The following is a 21695-nucleotide window of genomic DNA, read 5'->3' on the forward strand; positions in this document are numbered from 1 at the left end:
CTTAGATGAAGTACCTAGAAGAGTCAAATTCAGACAGAAAGCAGAATGCTGGCTGCCAGGGACTGCGGGAAGGGGTGGGGGGGGTTAGTGTTTCATGGGTACAGTTTCAGTTTGGGATGAAGAAGTTCTAGAAATGGATGGCGGTGATGAGTAAATCACCCTGGGAACGTACTATACGCCACTAAACTGTATACTCAAAAATGGCTACACAGTTAAGTTTTATGCGTAATTTACCCCAAAAAGTTCTCAGAGTTGCTCACACATCACCTTGCAGACAGGACAGAGAGCAAGCTCCCAGCCTGCACATGCACCATGGCGCAGCCTCTCGCTCCCAGTGTCTCATAAGGACCAAAACTCAGCTCACCACAGAGCCCGCTGTGAGCCAGCATCCGCCACACCATCTAAAACACGCATGATGCCTGTGGATCTGCAAAAAGAAACAAGTTTCACCTTCACCTGGATTCTTTGCATGTACACGTCGCTCTGCAAACTGATGGGCTTGGCCTGGCCGTGTCCTCTCCCGCTGACCACGGGAGGGAGGGTCATGGCGGCAGGAACAAGCTGGGGCACAGAGGTTTGGCCTCAACTCTCCAGTGAATTCTGGGCAGTAACACCAACACACACCAGCACGCAGCGCTTAGCCAAATTCCTTGGGATTAAAATACATACACTTTTTTCTCCTTTTGTTTAGAGAATCAGAAGGAGGGAAATGGAAGGGATTAATTTAAACTCTTACAAAGGAAAACTAAAACTTTTCCTCGTTTTAAGAAACTTATTCTCAACCGTCTTATTCCTACAGGCAAGTCATTCCTAGTAGCACTTAGTTTACTGAGTTACAAAAAGGCTGGGTCAAGGCTTGAAATAATAGAACTCTCTCTTAACCGACAGTTTTGGAAGTGTGTCCTAAAAACTTGGAAGCTGAACATTCTGTCCACTTGACTTCAGAATAACCAAATTCACTTAAGGAATGTGTCAAATGTGTCATAAATAATCCAGGACCTGGAACACATCAGTCAATGTGGCAGAATTTCAGAAAAACACACTGATATTATTTAAATCTTGCAAAGAAAGACAATTGTTACTATGTAACTCTATCGGTAGATGTGAAGCAGAACGTGGCAAAGAAGATTTTATCGTATTAAAACATGCATTTTTATATGACCATGGAATTAAAACATTTTAAAGATCATTTCTGCTACAATAATTTAAGCATTATGACCCATTTGAACTGAACCAAAATGAGAAAAGATGAAAGGACACAAAGTGAACAGACCATAACTTTATTGAAGATTTACTTGGCTACAATTAATACAAAAAAACGACTAAAGGTAATGTGACTCATAAGGTGCAGGCTGCCAATTTCTGCAGCGTGATTACTGAATGAATGAATGACACCATATTCCTGACAAACAGCTGCAGCATGTGATGGCAAATACTTTATTTTCAATCAAATCATGTGTGTTAGTTTTACTTGATTTGAGTCATTTTCCTTCATCCTATTTACAGCAGAAAAGCCAGCAATTGTACTACCTGTCCACCTTTGCATTTCTGCTACGTACCCTGCTGCTGCGTTCTGAGCGCATCTTTATTAAAACGAAATTTAAATTGTCTGTGGTGGATGCCCAAATAAAAACGGACAAGGGAAAAAACAATTAACGATTAAAATATATTTACAAGTTAGTTCCAAAAGATCATTTTCACTGCTAGCGGAAAACACAACAGTCTCGATGCAAATTCCCTAGGTATTGCTACTGGCGTCTCCCAACAACTTTTAAAATCATTTTAATATTCTTGGTCTTAAACATATCTTAAAAACTTTTCATGTACAATATAAAATAAAGAAATTTATTTGGAAATAATTAAATTCCTAAAAAGTAATCAGTGGTTGAAAAAATATACCTATTTAAATGTAATTAAAATAACCGCATGGTAACAAACGTGACAGGAGTTTCTCTTCTGCAGGTGACACTAACTAGGAAGGACTCTCACACGATTTCGGATGCAGTGGAAATAAAGACATCAAGGTCTCAGTTCGGTGGCTGAAATTTTGTGTGAAAGGATTAGACAGCCCAACAGAGCAGGAGATCAAGTTTTAAATCAACCAGGCCTTCAGACTGGCCTGTGGCGGGTCTGCACCTCGATCGTCTCTGCTCTCTGCAGGCACCGTCTGATTCCAGGTAACGACTGGAAGAGCTGGCTGCTGCGTGAGTAACTGCATTTATGAACTGAACCAGCTGAACCAAGGCAGCCGCAAGTCCTTGCTATCTAGGCAGGCTCATCTGAATCTTTCCGAGGGCAGGCTATCATTAAGAAAGTAAAAACATTAGTATCTTAAAATATAATTACAGGAGTGTTAGAGGTCATTCTAAATTTAATCACTTCACATAATGTAAAAAAAAAAAAAAGAAAAAAGAAAAAACTGTAACAAACATTTTTCCAACATAATTAAGAGTTCAGTTAACAAATCTTTGTCATACTTTCACAAACAGTAAAAATGCCACAGACAAAAATGACCTATTTAAGTTGTGCAAGTATATGACACATTGCAGGCATTATAATTATCTTTTTCAAATTCGGTAAATCAAAACAGCAGCGAGGCCAAACCACATTTTTCCTCTCAGTTAAGCATATTTTCCTTGAAATGAGGTAAAGCGCGGTACCAAGGGCCATGTTTATCTGTGCTACACGGACAGAACGGGGGAAGAAAGCTATTACAAAACGCAGCATAGTTAGGACTGCTGAAAGTATATTATAAAGAAATTAAAAACATTTACAATGAAGGCTCGTGCCAATAACCTCCACACAATCATCGCAAGGAATTTCTGCAGTTGCTTTTTCAAGACACGCTTCTCCAGTCCGGTCCACGTGTGCTTGGGCACAATCACACCTCCCACTAGTACAGGTTTCCATATTACATTCGGTCGCACATTGCAATCACAGGAACAAAAGGGTGACACACACAGTTGGAAAGTGGGGCAACACAGACTCAGTTTTTCCTTAATTAATGGATGCAAAACATTTCAACAAGCTAAACTGGGGGAAACTTTACAGCATTAAAAATCAGCAGCACGAAAGCGTTCCTAACCATTTCGTATGTCTAACTCATAGTTTTTATTTTTTAACTAGTAACCAGGGGATCAGAGAATGCTTCAAAGCATGAGTCACAAATTAAGATCAGCTATTTTTCTCCAACCTAAAAAAAAAAAAAAGAAATAGCTAAAGTTTGCTGTTGATAAACATTTTGAATGGTAGCAGGAAATTTGAACCCCTGAGAATGTTATAACCTAATCATATCCAAGTCTGAACTTTTTAGTATTAACAAAAAATACTCTCCTTAAGGTTACAAAATATATTGAGGCATTTTTCTCCCAACGGGAATTGTAACTGTGAAACAATCTGATTTTGGTGCCAGGAGGCGAGCGAGTCCCTTAACACTGGGATGAGTGCATTAGACGCAATGCAAAGCTCTCAGCTCCTGGCATCAGGTAGTTTATAAATCATCACGAGATTTGTGACATAACTTCATCACAAATCACCCTCACGAGTAAAATTCACATCCAGCCTTACTTGCTAATTGTACATGTTTACAGTTCTGTAATTCAAGAATTGCTTGGTTTTAACTTGCCAGGAGACCTTACATTGAGGTTTTTTGAAAAAAAAACAAATAGAAATCTAAGGTTCCAAATCAGAATTGAATATTTTTAAAAATGAGTCCACCTGAATTAATTTGCTCAGAAACCCATTTAATAATTTAGATCTCGACTTCAGTTTAAGATTGGAGACAGCAGACCATGTTGGAGAGGCTGCGCATCCCCTCACTCAGGGTTCCTGAGGAGGCGGAGCTGACCATTTTCTGTGTGCACACGTGCAGAGGTGTTTCCCTGGGGTGGGGGGTGCAGACAGAGCAAGAAGTACAGTATTCGACTGAAATTCGAAACATAAATGCAGCATTACATGAAGCATCGGGTTCAGAATGATGTGCTGGAAAGTATTAGACACCTCTGCTCAGCTTTCTTAAACTTCAAGCATAATTAACGGGGCAAATTGCAGCAAACCTCTACTGGTATGTTGGTGGGAGTGCAAGACTGACCCACAGCTTTTAAAAACGTAAATTAAGAGGTATTATAGTTACAGTGCAAAAAAAAAAAAATTAAAATTTCAAGCATATACATAAACATAGCACCAAACAGGGGAAAAACATGCATGCAAAAGAAAAGAAGAACTGAGGTATTTAAGTGAAGAGTGCCCTACAAGTCTAATTAAAGAAACTTAGGCAAATGCCTAAAAATGTCTTTTTTTCTCTTTTCCAAAGATGGAAATAATGAGCTAGTTTATCTAAATTAATGACCTAAATCACAGATGTATCAAAATTACGGCAGTTTGTTGCAGACATTAAACTTCCATGGCATTAACAGCACAGCTTTGGTAGGTGAAATATGCATGCAACATCGTGAAAAGTACAGTAAGAGATTTATGCAAGAAGACTAAGGGTCAAGGTGCTCTGTTTCGCTTCTTTAAATAAGTAACCAATCAATTATAAAATCTGCAGCATATTTTAGGTGTGATATGTCTAAAGTTTATTTTGTTAGAGCAACAGCCTACAGGGCAAAATTATTTGCCACAAACAATTTCCATCCGTGGAACTACCTAGCAGGAGGTTTTTAGTAAAATTGGGTATGTAGCCAAACACCATTTTTATTACAGTGTTTAAAAAAATCCATAGACTACATACTCTGGTTTTTAAAATGTCTTCAGTACACATATAACAGAAATCCTAATATAATCCTGTAATAAGTTAAGTTACAGCTAGACTAGAGAGTTGTAAATATTACGCTGTCTCAACATCTGATGCATAATAACATGAAGGGAATGTAAAATAGTTTGTTCCGAAAAGATCAGAAACTAAACAATAGCCATGAGGGGTTTAATTTTAAGGCAAGAACCTTCTTTATGCAAGACTACGTGGCATGAGAAAATTAAAATTTGATTCACCAACGTGCCAGCCAACGTTAATTACAATCTGTCCATTCTATTAAGTGCAATCGTGACCAGGAGACGTCATCTTACACGATATAACATGGAAAGAAAAGACAACACGGGCACACTTCTCCTCTCGAGAACCGCGTCACTCTATTGGGCTTGCCAGCCATGTGGGACGGCGACCGCACAGATGGAGGCACGTCAGCACGGCGGCAGTTCCGGGACTGCGGGAGGGTAAGCTCCTTGGCCTCCTAACAGAACACTAAGAGCTAAGCTGACGGAAACCCAACTAAAAAACAAAAAACACAGAACAAAACTGTCGATAATTATTCTGACCACTCGCTAAATGTCATCATTAAAGCACTCTTGTGATTTAAACGGAGAAGGAAAGAAGACAAGATTGTGTTTGCGCAAAAAACTAAAACTACAATTAGTTTCCAAAATTTTTATACACATGTTAAATGTTTTATTCTGTAACCTAGCTTGTTATCAAACAAACTTTAAATTCTGCCTTCAATTTATTCCACTCAGCATCAACTTTAAATCATCCCTTTCAATTTAAATATTTTCCACCTTAATTCTGCTTTTTTTTTAAATTTTAAAAAGGGGTTTCAGCTGTTGGGAACCTGAGGTTGATTAGCTTTGAGGCTTCGTAGGGCTCTTCTTGCGGCTGCAGATTTGGCAATCCTGTAACTTCGGCCAACACCTTTAAACTTTCCCTTTCCCACTACTTCCACGGTGACTCTGACCTTGCCATCGTAAGTTCTCTCAGCCGGGCTGTAAAAAGGCCAAACAGCTTGAATGAGACGTCAGAAGTATTTATTATTATTGTCAGTCAGCGTTGAGTGTGCTCTCTCAGGCCGAGAGGCTCACGTACACGCCGACAGCACACAAAGGAAACGAGCATTACAACTTCTCGCACGGCCCTGACACACAGGGCTGTGGTTTCTCCTTTAATTCAGCGTACTCTACAAATAAAAAGGAGCAGTCAATCAGACTACAAATGGGAACTGCACAAGAGCATGCCCCAGGGGAAATATTTTTCAGAATCCTTAGTTTACGGCATCTCTGAGAACTTTTCACCCCTTGTTTTTAAGTAAGTTAACTTTTTTCCATGCACATTTTTTGCTTACCTAAATTTGGCAGTTTCTGGTTCCATTTCAAGCAATTCTCGCACAGGGGAACGGGGCACATTTGCAGAAAATTTTTCTGTAATCAAAATGAGAGAAAAATGTGAATAACCCCCTTGCAGTTGTTTTTAATTTTGCTTTTGCTTCTCTCGAAGGGGAGCCCGCAGTACCTATGAGTGGCCGCATCATAGGGTAGTACACCTGCCAAACCATCTCCAGGGACATCCCGCTATCCATGTAAATGGCACCAGCAAGCGACTCAAAAATATCCCCCATGGCCTTTGGAACTTCAATGTCCTCTTCCTTCTCTTCATCCTCCTCAGATCTCCTAAGCTATTACAGAGAGAAAAGGGACTCGTCAGCAAAAAGGCTGTTTTTAAAGGCAGTCCACAGAGCTGTGTCTCTTTTCTTGGACATGACTTTCATTATATCTTTAACAAGCATAACAATACCAAACATTTATGCCAGGCTACCACATTGTAACAGGTTCTTCACAAACATTATCTTAGCTGAAAAAGAAAAGTTTTTTCAAACTTCTCAAGAAAAAAATTCCCTCCCATTTGGTATTCTATACTCAGAAAAGGGAAAAAAAAATAACTTCTAAACAAAAACAAAAACAACTTTAACACAAAATTAGAAATAGGTATGCACGTATGAAAAAACTTCTCAAATTCACCTATAATCAGAGAACTGCACATCAAAACAGTTCCGCCCCCTGGCGGTGTGGCGAGGATTAGGCAGCATCCTAATTAGAACTGCTGACAAGGGGTACGCGGCTTTGGGGAGAAGTGGCCATTTTGGGGCAGGGAAATTCTATCTGGAAGATACGTTCCTCCAAGCTCCCTTTTTATTAAACCACTTAATAAACACACATTATAATGGAGTACTTGACACAAAGTAGGTACTCAAATTAATAGAATAAAAACTTACATATGTATCAAATGCTTTTTAAAAGTTCATTAATTCTTTGATGCAGCAATTCCGTCTTGGCAAGTTTATCCTAAGGCGGTAACTGGATATGTAAGCATATTTACCATATCTGTGTTTACTAAAAGCCCTAACTAAAAACAACTTATACATCCAGCCACAAAGGACCGTTTAACTACATCACACTATAGCCGCATACCGACCAGCGTGCCCCTCCTGCAAGTCAGACGCCAGTCAACACACGGAGGGTCGTCCACAGTGCAGTAACGACAAGAACACGTTACAGCACACCATGCAGAACACAAGTCCACTCTATATTTTATGTACGTTTATGTCTCTACACATTAGCAATAAAACATCACAAAATGATAATTTTGGCTATTTCTGAGGTGGCATATTTGCATAATTTAATTTTCTTTTTGCTTATGTGTATCTTCTGAAATAAATACAACCTGTGAAAGAGAAGGGGGGATAGTAATTTCTAAATGGACTATTTAGCCGCACGAAGTTCTAGGTAACACATTTATAATGCTGACTCCTGGAAAACGACACTTGTTGTTCACACACCATGGTTCTGAGGTACCAAGTTTAATTCTCTCCTTTTACACACAAGAAACTGAGGCCCAGACAAGTGGAGAGACTTGCTTAAGGTCAAATGGTAAGTCAGAAAAGCCAGACCAGGACATTTCCAATCAGGTTTTGTAACTTCCATACGTGTGTTTATATAAACAAAGGGAAGGAAAAGGATCAAAACTAAGAGAACCAGTATGTCCCACTGTCATCAAAAGACAACAAATTTAATTGTAGCTAACTCCTCAAATTCTAAGGTTAGGTATTTCTGAGGAATGGGCTAGGAATAATAATGAATGCACAGGAGGTGGTCCTCACTGCTCATGTCATCCTCCTGGAGGAGGGCACAGGCCGGAGTGCAGAGGAGGAACGGCCTCCCCGACTGCCCTCTGCGTGTCTTCTGTGCTGTTTACCGTCTCTGACACTTGGCCTGTGGCCACACCTCAAAGTCTAGACTCTTCATCTCTCTCACAGAAAGTCAAGGAAATGTACTACTCCCCAACAACAGTTTGGTGCAATTAAAAAAAAGGAAGGAACAAATTAAAGAAAGACCAATTAAAACTGTTACCAGAGTTATAAATAAACTCCTTGAATCCTTATAAGAAATCTACAAAAACAGGACAAACAAATGAAGCAGAACGGGGAGCACGAGAAACGAGAGTGCTCTCCGGGGCACACAGCATGCAGGTGGATGTCAGCGAAGGCTCAGAGGGGACTGGAAAGATCTCAGCAACGTCCTTTCCTACAAAACTTCAAAATAGTTCACAAACATATTAGAATTAGCTCCATCACCGAAGAACCTTTGGCTGAACTTACAGTAGAAGCATCTCATTCCAATGGTTAAAAATTTAGAAGTTTGGTTTTTAAATGAGATTTTTCCATTTCAAGTAGGAGCAGAATATACATTTGTGATGCTTACCTGAGACCTTGGCAAATACTTCTGATCATTTTAAACCGAAAGGAAGACAGAAGGAAGTATGGTGAGCTTTCTCTAGGGTGAGAGCCACCTGGGGGCAGGGGCAATTTGCACTCCTTTGGCTCTAGGCCTAGACACTGGAAGCCCGAATCAAGGACGGGGCACGGGAAGATAACGGAGAGCCCTGGCTGCTCTCTTCACTTGAAGGACCACACGCACCACAGTGTGGGCAGTCGAGTTTAAAAGGCCCACCTGCAGAGCGCGACCCAGTCACATCCTGAGAGAACGTCCAGCGTGCTGGGTACCATGGCCCCAGCCTCCAGCTGTCTCTCTGGACAGCTGTGCAGCCAGAACTCTGAAACTACTGGCCACCTCGCTGGAGGGCTTATTTTAAACACGTAATTCAATGTGTTTTTAAACAGCACTAACCTCAGAATCCATTCCCTGCATCTCGTTCTTCTCAAGCTGGAACTGCACGAAGTCGTCGATGACGTGGAAGAGCTCAGGAGACACTGCCTTGAAGTACTTGTGGTAGTCGTACTTGACAGCCAATGACGCAAAGATGGTGTTGTTGACCAGAGCAGACCGCAGGTCGGTCAGCACCCCTGGGGAGTGCTGCCGGGGGTCTTCGTAAAGGTGCTTGGTGATGAGGTAGTCCAAAATCGCATCTCCCAGGAACTCTAAGCGCTGGTAACAATCTGAGGGAGGACCCCAAGTGGAGCCATTAAGCTTGGGCAAAAACATTTACGCAATTTCCACATAATAACTGATGGAAAGGTCTGGTCCCCAGACCCATTTTAGAGACTTTTACTTGGGTTCATTTTCATATCTATTCTTCAATGACAAAATCATTTTTCACATCATACTTAGTGAAGCCTCTGGAAATTAAATTTTAAGGTCAAATTAAGCACATTTCTGATACATAAATCGGGGTCATAAAATCCTTAAGTGGCCCAAAGACTAATGGTTGTTAAGAAAACAGCATTTCCCAGGAGATGTCATTATCACTGAACCCTTCCCTGTGGCCCGTGCTGGCCAGGCAGGTGCCGGGTGCTCCTCTCAAGTCTCCCTCACACGTCACCGCTTTGGCGAGGCCAGACCCCCACCACACGTCCTGCTCGCTGCACCGTGTGCTCCACCGCTGCACCTCGCCCCACCCACACTCTGGAATGCGCGTCACTGACACCGTGCCCCGCCACTCCCGGGTTACAGTGGCTACACAAGATGACAGTCAGTACAAGAGGACCCTTTTCTCAGCTCAAATTAGAAATGCTGAATTGGACATAAACCAAGAGACTGAGAAAGAAGAGCCGTGGAAGTGAGCAAAGACCTCAGGCAAAAGCGCCTGCTGTCAGAGCATGAACGTTCTCGAGCTAACGCACACCTCCGCGCTCTCACAGGGACTGCCCTGGGGACAGACGGGGACAGAGGAAGTCACTGGTCCCAGCATCCCCAGGCGTCAAGACGAAGGGCTGAAACAGGCTCGAACCCAGGTCTCATTCCAGTGGAGCGCGGCGGGAACCACGCCTCACTTCTCCCCACAAAGAAAAACAGGTTCAGTCTCACCTGAGTCTTTCTGATCCAGTGTCAAACAATTTTTCACTGTTTGGTTTTACATTTTTCTGATCATCTTAGCCTGCACTATTTTTCTTATACAAACTTTATACTTTGCTTTGGCATCCTGGATTCAAGCACTGACTGCTCTGACAGAGAAGACACATCAGCCTGAACTGTGTTGCACAAGCGGAAGCTGATCTGGGCTTCAGGCCTCCAGTCTCCTTTCTAACTGAATGTGTTGGGAGCCCATTAATCAAGGAGGAGAAGAGCGGGAGCATGCAGAGCAGACGACAGCAGAGCAAGTGCAACGAAACCCTCGGGGAGCAGTTCCTTTCAAGCTATTCATCTTTAGATTTAAAAAGACCTTAAGAGAGGGGCCTCTTTGTTCAGGAAGAACAATAAAAGGACATAGAAACACTTCCAGAATTCACGAATAAATCAAGAACCAAAAGCAGTGCTGAGAGGCATCAGAAAGACAGTAGGGCAGGATAAAGCGGGAAAAATAAAACAAAATACTAAGGCTCACCCTTCTCTAACGATGCAGCATATAAAGTGACATGTATGTAAGGACATGAGAGAGCTAGCCTCCCAGCTACCAGAGTGAAGGAGCAGTGCACGCTCCCCAAAAGAGGAGGAAAATCAAGGTGCTTTCATTTTTCTCTTGCTTCCTCCCCCGACCATGCAGCTTAAGCACTAACTCTGTACATGCATAGCTTTTTTGTTTTTAATAGGCCACAATAATGCGATTCAGCAAGGTCTCATCTTCAGAGAATGCAGTTTGGTCTGGGGCTCCTTACCAGTAATGGTATTGTAGTGGTAGGAGGCGTGTGTGAAAGCCTGAAGAAGGTAAGCCTTATTCTTGAATCTGTAGTTGATTTTCTTTTCAAAATTTTCAAAACCCGATATAAGGTGATTCAGGGTTTTATCTGCATCTGGATGGTCAAACATACACCTCGGTGGGATCTTCAGACAACCGTACTCCAAGTCTTTACAGACAGAAGAGCGAGAGCTGGCTGCAGAGGCCGCAGCCCAGCCCCCTGAAAGGTTCTTTTGTTGGCTGCTGAAATTCTCCCTAGGCGGGCACAGGCCCTTTTCCCGGTCAGTCCGTTTAATTACCGGGAGCACCTTCAGCCCCAAGGAGCAGAGGAAAAGCTGAGCGGCCCTCTCGCCACAGCTGGTTAAATAGCAGCCCAGCAGCGCTTCCACACAGTCGGCTATGCTTTTGTCAGCAATGCACTGCTCAGTGTGCAAGTCGTAAGAAATGGACTGCTTCCCTGTGTCAACACCACAGTTTTCTTCTGACGGATTCCAGAACCCCACCACAAAGTCATCCTCTTCAACAGCTTTGCTAGGATCCAGATAGCACATTGCATCCCAAGAGCTATAGTCAAAATCCTCAAAATCGGATGAAAATGGCATACTACCTAAGGAGGATTTTTTGGGCATTTTCCATTCATATGCAGAATCAGTGGTTGAAAAAGGAGAAAGAGAAATTTTCTTGACAAAAGCTCCAGATCCCATTAACATGTTGTCTATGAACTTGATATGCTCCTGATCGTACTCCAGGAAATCGTCGTCGTCGTCGGCGTCCTCCCTCGGAGCCCTCCAGAGCAGGTCCTCCTCCTCCTCCTCCTCCAAGCCCCGGTCCAGTCTGCCATTAGCCAACATGCAGTCTTTTGTCTGAAACCAGGGGGAATGGGGAAGCAGGGGAGACATAGCTGCTGTTTTTAAAAGGGTTTGAAACTCAATAAAAGCAAGGGTTATGGATAATTTCAAATGACAACCACAAATACTAAAAGGCAACTTTAAAATCACGGCCATTTGTTTTCAATTAACATAAAATAAGTTATTTAATCATATAAACAAAGGAAAACATGTTCTTTGAATGTTCATTTTCTAAGTTATAAAATGACCTTCATCCAGTATGAAGCTTTAAGTTAAGGATTTTGTCCATGGATATAAAGTTAAAATTAATGTCCATGAGCCAAAACTGCAGCTAAGAATTCTAACTCGGCAGGGCACACAATGAAAGCACTCACGTGCCGATCAGAGAGAGCTTCAATTCTGCTGACGATGTTTTAAAATGTTTTCAAGATTTTCAAATTAATAAAATTAAATTCCAGATGTAGAAAAAGCATAATCTCTGCCATGAAGTAGGAGTAAAATATGAAAATTGATAAATATATTTTAAAAATCTTCATATATTAAAAATGTACAATAAGGTTTTATGATAAAATTTTTCTGTCCCTATTTCCACTTCAAAGTACATTTGCTACAATGTGAAACTAAACTGCTTTGCTTGAAAACCAAAAGTGATCAGCGAACTAAGCCATGAACTTGGGAAAGCATGCTTTCCCTCCACTGAGCTATAGTAATCAGGGAAACAGATTAGAGCATGACTGACAAAAACACAAGAAAATTTAGACTAACATGAAACACAACAATCCAATTTCTGTCAGGAGATCTTTGCTAATTCCAATTTCTTTGGCAAAAGCTTATTTGTGAATGACAACCTTAATAACGGGCAAGGATTCAGTAATGATGTGACTTTTTTGCAATGCTAGAAAGATGCCAAATTTCTTGTGCACTAGCAACAACAAGGCTTCACCTTGGGGGGACGGCAGGAGGGTGGGCTTCACCCATCATCAATTTCCACAATGACCATTTTCCAGAGTATTCTGACAAAGAGGTTTTCAAACTTTTTGTCAAGCATTCTTTAAACACTGCAAGTATTTCACTTTAAGCCAGACTCAAAAGAGATACAGCATATTTGTTTGAAAAGAAATAAGAGCAGTGAGCCAAATCATGTATCAACAACTATATACTTTTACATTTTTTTATTAAAAAAAGTTTATAAAATTTTTTCAAGAGAAAGGAAAGAACACCAAAAGAAACTACAGCGGCAGGCCTCTAGGAACTGTTTCCTGTTAAAATCCTATACTTTTCTAAGGGACATGAGATATTTTTGACTACTGTGTGGTCCTTAAGAAAAAAAGGCCAAAGTGCAATTTAAAAAAAATCAAAGTGAATAATTTTTTAATTAAAAAAAAATCCTTATATATCCTTAGAAAGGCGCTACTGTAAGCTAAACTTGGCAGAGCTCAAAAAACAAAGAAGTGGGTTTTACCACAAATAAGCTGTGTTCTTGGGTGAAGTTCTGTAATGCATCTGGGTTTCCATTTCTTTAGCTGCAAACTCATGGGATTCCACTCACTAGATGGTTTCCAAGAGCACTTCAAGCTCCTTTAAAGAAACACCAGCATGAAGCTTTCGTTTCTCTTACAGTTCATGGCAGCTTCCCACCTGAGGCATGACTACCTTTGGCCTCCATGTGCAAAGGCTTCACTTACTCCTATCTGCTGAGGACGCAGGCGGGTACAACAGGAATGGAACATGCACATGCTTTCCAGCATCATGTAAGGACCTATTTCAACTTATTAAGTGAAAATATGAACAGTGTTTTTAATGTATTCAAAAGAACCAACGTGCCAGGTAATCTAAAATGTTAAGGAAAGTAAAATAAAAATTCTGTGTCATATCTTAAAAAAATTTCTTAAAATCAAAAGGACATGCCAATGTCAACTTTATGCTAAAAAGTTTTTTAAAAGAACCATTATACTATGAAACAGTATTTCCAAGACAGGGTAATCGTTACTGGGATATTTTTCACAGAAATACAATATTTTCTCTAAGTTCTCAAAATCTACACATTTTCCTCTAAGGCTCTACCTATTTCTACACTAATTAAAAAATACGTAATTTTTCTAACCCAACTTACATTAAAATATTCTCTTAATGCTTTCCAGACAAGTTTAATTTCTTTAATAAGTCAAATACTGCATGAGTTAAAAATATACTCAATAAATAGGTAAAAATCCAAACAGAGTCACAGAGCATGCTACGTGGAAATACTTAAGTCAGATATATAGGAAATACACGTCAGAAAGGAGATGTGAAGAAAACGTGCATTTAGAAAATAGAACCTGTGAAAGGAGTGGCAGTGTCACTGCTGGCCTGCAGTAAAAACGAAGCATCAAGGAGCCAGTTTCTCATTAAGGCAACATGCATGCCGGAGAAGCGACACTGCCTGAGAGCCGGCCCTTCACTTGCAGACGTGCCAAGTCCTGCCCAGCCCACTGCCACGGGTCCCCTCCACCTCCGAGGCCCTCCGAGCTGCCCTCTGCTGGCCTTCGAGACAAGACAAACGGAGCAGCTGTAGCCAATATCTGGAGTCTTCTTAAGTCAATGGCAAGATTTAAACTATTTCTAGAAAACTGCAAGCTTTATGTATGGTTTTTTTTGGTTTTGGGGTCACAAGAGAAATAGTCCTAATTGTGAAAACCCTGAGCTAGAAAAGCAAGATTTTACTGCAATTATTTCACAGACGGGCTAGACAGCACAGTTCACTGGAAAGTCATTCACTGAACAGAGCGAAGCATCTGGGAGAAACTGTAATACGCAATATGGATGGGAAATGCTACGGGGTTGTGCTTTTTTTTTTTGGAGTCACGACATCAGATACTCTTCAGCTTCTGGAAAAGAAGATAACAGAAACTGCCCTCCATCAAAATCACAACACTGTTTCTAAATTCAATGAAAAGACAGTCAATTTAGAGGACTAATTCAATATATCAAATATCTACTCTACTCTAAACATACCAGGGAAAAGAAACAAAAATTAATAGAACAATTTCTCCCCCTCACCAAAAAATAAATCCTTCCAGTTACCAAAAACTTACCATTTCATCTTTTTCCCATTTATCTGTGTTACTTTTGTCTTGATTTACTACATAACCAGGAGGAAGCCAATTCACAGGGGGATCAAATATCGACACCACCATGCGGCTGGGCAGTCCCTTCTTTTTTCCAAGCCGATAGAGATTACAGTTGCTGACCTTTAGCAAAAAAAATTTATGAGACACTTATCCACAAATGATCACTGCAGGAATTCATACCAGGCATATTAACATATTCTCAGCTAAATGTCCTTCATAACTGGGCATCAATTACAAGGATAGTATAGTTTTCCTACCTACTCACAATGGGAAATATTAAATTCCCATGTATTCCATATCCTTTAGTGTAGTTAGATATTTCTGAATATAAAATGTAGATCAGAAAAAATTGATGTCTATAAATATGCAAATTCTTATAAAGTCAGAAGAACGAGTTCAAACAATTTCAAACTTTTAAAAGCACAACTTGATAATATAAATGCAAATTGCTAATTGGGGCTATCAGAAGAGAAAAGAATCCACATAAAAAGTCCAAGGTGTCACAATATTCCCAATGAAATAAAAGGGGAAAATGACCTAAAGTGAAAATTCACACTGAACAAAGCTAAAGTAATTTTATATTCCTAGAATCTAGGCCACAAATGTGATTTCAATTGTAGCGTTTTCTCAAACACTATTCCTTTGTTTGGGATGGCATTTTAAGACATTTTTGTTCAACCATTTTAAAGTAGGGCAAAAGGCAGTAAGAGCAACTGCACGTTCACGCCCCTCGAGAAGACAGTTTTACCGCCTCCCCTCGGTCTGCTTTACCTCAGGCCTCCATCTTCTCCCTAATTTACTCCATCACTCCACGTCTTCTAGTCTTCACTCGGAAGCTAGGGTCTAGAACTATCCATCTCACTTTTCTTTCCTAAAAACTGGGTTCCTTTTGATTTAAGAACTTCTCGAGCCTTTTCCCCACATACTTGCTATCCCTGAATGAGCACCCGCCATGGGGGAGACACTGCAGGCAGCCCCGAGAACACAGTCAGCCAGACGGAGGAGCAGGCCCTGCCAAGCACACGGCTGGGAGGGACAGGAGTCTACACAGGACCCTCACTGTGCGCTAACGTGCTCTCCCACCCGCCTGAAACCTAGCAGCTTAAGTCAATGCTAGTCTCCTTGCCCATGCTGAGAACAGGCCACAAACGCCAACAAGACGGTGAAATGCAACGGGGACTCGAAAGGGATGGAAATCACACTCTAAGTTAACAGGAATGGTCGGCAGGATGGAAAACGCAGAAAGAACTAAGGAGGAAGGACCCAGGTAAGGCACAAGGTGGGACAGGCAGAACTCAACAAGCAGAAACGGGGCGAGCATGCCAAGAAGGAGCACAGCGAGGGTGTGGGCCTGAGTTCACAGATGCACAGCAAGGCGCTTAACTTGGTCAGGGGACGAGCGCGTCTGGGTGTGAGCACAACCAAAGGGCCTTCCACACCAGGCTGAGCGAGTGATACAGCTTTCTGCGGGCAAGGAGGAGGCAAAGCTTTCTGGGCAAACGGATGAATTTTCAAAATGTCAACAATTTATTTCTTACCTAACAAAGAATACTGTTACTTTATACTCATTTTTAGCCTCTGATATTTTCTTCCTGCAACCAGCCCTTAGAAATCCCATTTGTTCTCAGAGCTTCCATTATCACACTTATGAAGAACACTCCCCCAAACCGTATCTAAGCCCTAAATTTTCAATTGTCTGAACACTTCACTTGAGAATCCGTGAGGTCTAAAAACCCTAAGCCTGTCTTCCCTCATTTCTGTCTACCTCACCACCTGCACCGTCACCACCCCAGCTTCCTGGTTCATATGGCTGTCATTACTGCATCACCAGTGCCTCTGCCTCCCACCCAGACTGGAGGCAGAGAGAAGGGTATGGACTCCAGCCTCAGACACACTCCGGAGCAGCCCAGACTAGCTAGATGACCTTATACAAGCTAACGAATCTCTCCAGGCCAGTGTTCTCACCTGCAACGGGGACATGATCGCTACCCCTCAGGGGCTCGCGGGGAAGATAAGTGAGAGGAGGTCTGTAAAAGGCTCAGTGCAGTGCCTGGGCTACAGAGTAGCACCAGACGTAGGTCAGTGTGACGGTGAAGAGCCAGACTGTCTGGGCTCTGCCACGCGCTTGCCATGTGACCTTGGGCAAGTTAACCTCTCCTGCCTCAGTATCCTCATCTACAAAATGAGGATAATAAAAGCATACGCAATTATAAATAAAAGGATACGGAAATATAATGAGAATTAAATTAGGTAATTAATATACATACAGTGACAATAGTAGCATCTGGCTAGGTTAACACTGTGAGTGTTAGCTAAAATCCTTATTTCCTGTGAAATCTCACTCCCCTCAGTCTTTCCTCACCCCCAGAACTCCAGGTCCATTCCATTCTCTGCAGAAGCTTACACTCAAAGCCCAACCAATGGCTCAGCTTGGTTTGGTTTGGCTTTCCAACTTGCACTGCACTCTGCTACCAGAGTGAGTTAAAACCACCACTTCACTGATGGCCCCTTATGTAAAAACCCTTCAAGAGGGCTACAACTTCCCAGCCTAGCCCTGAAGATCTTCCTCCAGACAGCTTCCACCCACCCGCCTTTGTAAGTCTTCTCAGGTCCTTCCATACTTCTGACCGCCACAGTTTAGCAGAGGGGCTCTGCCATGTGTTCATTGTTTCCACACTGTGAACGCACCTCCTCCATCAACATCTTCCCTGATCACAAGTGACATTCCTTCCTGCTGAGTGCTTAGCACAATTAGCAGCTTTGTAAACTACTTGTGTTGCCTTGTGACACCTCTTATCTTCATTTAAATATTTTACCTTCATCACTTTTCCTCCTTAAATCTTAAATGCACACTAAGCTTAAGATCCCGCCCTTCCTTTGGGCTGTCAAGCACTGCTCACTCAGAATTCTAGCAGGAGTCACTCTCCTTCACTGGAGAGTCCCTTAGCTGGGGAAGGTGCTGCTCCCTCCCCTCTCTGCTCTCCAAACCCTTGAAGATGAGCTCCTCTAGGAAAGACTTGCATCTTAGCCATGCTTGTATGCCTTGTATGCCAAGACAGCATCCTCCTGAGTACCTAAAGTAAAACACAAGTTCCTTGAACACTCTTTCTTTCCATCAGCCTCAGGATCTAGGAGACGCACACGCTCTCACAAATTCAGTCTCATTTGAACTGAATTTCTATCAATAAATAAGGCACAAACAGATCAGCAAAGCCCCAAACCCAGAGTGCTTCATCAGCGAAAAACAGATTCGTGCCCGCGCCTGGGCAGGAATGCCACCGGCTGCGTCTGCACGCGTCCGTGCGGCAATCCCTGAGGGGAAGGCTTCCCTTCTTTCTGAAATTACCCAATGCTTCAAACCGCTTGGATGCACACTGAGGAACCACTGTAACTTCTCAAAATAAAAGGATTCTCTCTCACCTTTTTGCTTCTCATGTACGAAAGGCGGCCTTCGTGAGCGTCAGGATAAGTGCAAAATAGATAGGTGGTGATGGCATGCTTCAAAAAGGAGTCTCCAAGCATTTCCAGCCGCTCCAGGTTAAACCCATCGCTAGCATTTGAAAGGGTCAGAGCCTGAAGAATAAGTCCTGGATTTGGGCCCAGAGTCCTCGAGGAGTACCCAGGAGAAGGACTCTGCTCAGAATCCGCCCTGGCCTTGAGCGCTTTCACAGCTTCTGCAGTACCAGGCGTCGCGGCCGTCAGGGGACTTCCATCTGAGGTAGATGTGTTAGCATTTCCATCAAGGTATTTATTACTCAGTAGAGTACATTCATCGCTGGGCTTGGGCTGGTTCTCATAATTGTATAAACTCTGAATGGGAGATGAGGTAGTTGGTTGTACAGGTATTTCCTGCTTGTAGTCATTCAGCTGATTTCCTTGGCAAAAGTCTCTGTTAGCTAAATCGTAACTGCCGTTGGCAAGATTTCCACTGTAAGAAAGACCATTAACTGCCGCCAGATCTGCTGAAACTTCAGTTGGGAGCTCACCGGGCGGCCGGCTGAGCAGCGTCCTGCAGCTCACAGACATTTGGTCACGGTGTTCTGGAGAGGGGGCTCTATTAGCACCTGGATGTGCAGCATGTTCAGGGACTACAATTGTGCTGTGCTTACAGTAACTATCGTTTTCAGCTGAAGAGGAGTTAGCAGTTGAGATGAAAGATTTGCTGTCGATAGATTTTTTCCACCCAAAGTCTAAGTTAGGGTATCTGCAAAGACATTTTTATAACCTTTCATCAGATCCTTGAACAGGGCTCGGCTTAGAGCAAGAGCAATTTGAATAAAACATATAAAGATCCCTATAAATATACTATTTTAGAAGGCAAACCTTTCCAAGGCAGAAATCGACATTACAGGAACTCTGCACGACATCAATTACAAAGGGAGAAACGATTGGCCGCACTGCTTTAACCCTCCGCCCTAGAGCACGTGGTGGGGGCGACCATGGAGTCTGGGATCACCCTGCAGGACCTGGGGCCACAGGCTGCGTGGGCTACAATCCCAGGCCCTCCAGTTAAGTAGCTGGGTAACTTCTGGCAATGTCCATAATCTCTCTGTGCCTTAGCTTCCACACTCGGAAGAGGGGTTAACAACAATTCCTACTGCACAGGATTGTCCCGATGGGTCAATGATCTAATACAGGCCACAGCTTTTAAACCCGTGTTTGACACTGTAGTAAGTACTCAATAAATGCAGCTGTGATTTTACCATTCTAAGGTTCCTCAATCCTCAGAACCATCTTGGTCTTGCCAACTGGATAACCAAAATTAATTTGAGGGGTTAAACCAACAACTTCCTTAGAACGCAGAGACTTCACCAGTGGGAAGAAAACGAGGGAGACAAAGAACATATTGAGGCAACTGCCTTTTAATACACATTTGATTTTATAAAAGAGAAAACAGCCTTAAAATGTCGGCAGAGTAACAAAGAACTGCTCCCCCGTCCACTTCACGTGCCATCAAACTGATGGAGGAACAATGACTCGTCACCTTAGGTCTCATCTCCCTCTGTAACTTTACGAGAACACAGGACTCAAAGATGCAACGTACAGATTTCCACTTCAAGAGTCAAACGATGCCCTCATTTCATGTGTTAGGCACCCACGTGACCTTCCTAACCTTTCAAGAATGGTTTTACATGAAATTAAAATTTGAACCTAGTTCAGTTCTTCTGAGAATAGGGTTTCATGACCCGTTTCCTCTGGCTGAGAGCACAGGCATACCTAAAATCCACGGGGAGCGATCGGACTCCCACGCCAGCATCGCTGGCCGTCTGGGCTCGGAGCTCCTCTGCGGTCAGAAGGCAGTGAAGGCGATAGAGAATGCTGGGGAGACAAACCGCTTTTCTCCACAGTGACGCTGGAATTGGATGGATAGCACAGAGTTCTGGAACCAGGATCTGAGCAAGGAAACATGGGGAGAGAGAAATATAACGCAAACACACAGAAGAATAAAAAATAAAGTTTAAGCCCAATTTCACTCATAAAGGCGAAAATCATAAATGCTAGCAAAATCTTCTTTTTAAAAATATTCTATTTTTATTATTTTTTATTTTTTTATTTTACTTACAAATAATCCTTTAAGGAAAATGGGGTTTATCCTAGGACTTATAAGGATGATTTCATGATATAATTGTATCAATGGACCAAGTATAAAAGCCAAACCTCTCCAACTCACCAAAAAGGCATTCAAAGATTGGTCAACACACAATACTAATTAAAATAAAGCAAAACCTAAAGGTTGGGCAACTTCAAAAAAATTCACTCAGTTTACTTGATAATATAAATTCAAGTTTATCTCTAAAAATATTAAGTTTGCTAGCAACAATAACTCATTACCTGTTTATTCTGCAGACTTTCCCATTTGGCTTTCCTCTTCTCAGCACTGCTTAAAGGAAGAGCTTTCCCTTTCTGATTCAGATGGCGAGGTGTCAAAAGATTAAGTCTATAGATAGAAGTCAAAATAATTTTATCAGACAGACAGAAACAAGTACACTCTCACAGTGGTCCTACCACCTCAGGGTGCCCACAAATCACCGACTGTAGACCCCGGGGCACACTCTGGGCAACTGTGTTTGCAAAGGATCTCCTGATCTTGTTGGGGGCGGGGGGGGGGGGGGGGGGGGGCGGCGCTGACACAGGGCAGGACAGCAAACCTCTACACTTGCCTACTGACTGCTGGAAACAATGCCTCAAGTGAAACCAAAGCACCATTTCTGAAACGCCTCACCTTGAAGATGTGTGGTCCACATCCAGCAGCGGCTGGTTGAGGTTGGTCAGGTCAAGGTTATACTTTGTTTTATAATACTCTGCAAAAGTTTCATACTCAGGGGAAGGAAATTTACTCAGTGGGGTAAGATCAGTGTACACATCAGCTACATAAAATCGGTGAGGCTGATCAAAATTGCGATATCTAAAAAAGAAAAACAATCAGTGACTTTTTGGTTTAAATCAACTACTCTCAAAACACAACTGTTTTTAATATGGAAATGCAAATTATGATTTTAAAGTAGGAGTTCACAAGGTTAAAAATAAATAACATTGATGAAAACTTGGATTCCAAACAACATGTCAAGTGGATCTGAGACGAGAACTATATATCAAGTAAAAGACTGACTCCATTCTACCTTCTTCGCTATTAACCTTCTAAATATCTATAGGTTGATAACACATGAAAGCTAAATGGCCCCTTGAAATATCTCTTCATTTCATCAATAACAGTACAGAAAACTTTCAATATCCACACTGAGTAAATACTTTGTAGATTACTAAAGCTAAACATGAAAGACACTTGCCACATAAACTGCACCATTTATGACATTGATAGTTTGACGACAGCTAACATTT

At 42.0% G+C, this 21695-nt stretch overlaps 1 protein-coding gene across 4 annotated transcripts in view; it reads right to left on the reverse strand.

The window, feature by feature from the left end:
• Positions 1-1264: 1264 nt before the first annotated feature.
• The window catches only part of DICER1 (dicer 1, ribonuclease III), a 70712-nt gene continuing 50281 nt past the window's right edge, over positions 1265-21695 (reverse strand). For all 4 annotated transcript variants that reach the window (XM_046647219.1, XM_046647221.1, XM_046647220.1 and 1 more), the window contains 10 exons: positions 21079-21261; positions 20688-20793; positions 20073-20248; positions 18276-19059; positions 14820-14975; positions 10878-11760; positions 8953-9221; positions 6281-6443; positions 6114-6189; positions 1265-5757 (listed from right to left, as the gene is read on the reverse strand). In XM_046647219.1, the coding sequence (XP_046503175.1) occupies positions 5592-5757; positions 6114-6189; positions 6281-6443; positions 8953-9221; positions 10878-11760; positions 14820-14975; positions 18276-19059; positions 20073-20248; positions 20688-20793; positions 21079-21261 (2962 nt within the window). In that variant the 3' untranslated portion in view covers positions 1265-5591. The remainder of the gene's footprint in view (positions 5758-6113; positions 6190-6280; positions 6444-8952; positions 9222-10877; positions 11761-14819; positions 14976-18275; positions 19060-20072; positions 20249-20687; positions 20794-21078; positions 21262-21695) is intronic.

Source organism: Equus quagga, chromosome 20 (assembly GCF_021613505.1).
Source record: "Equus quagga isolate Etosha38 chromosome 20, UCLA_HA_Equagga_1.0, whole genome shotgun sequence".
NCBI classification, from domain to species: Eukaryota; Metazoa; Chordata; class Mammalia; order Perissodactyla; family Equidae; genus Equus; species Equus quagga.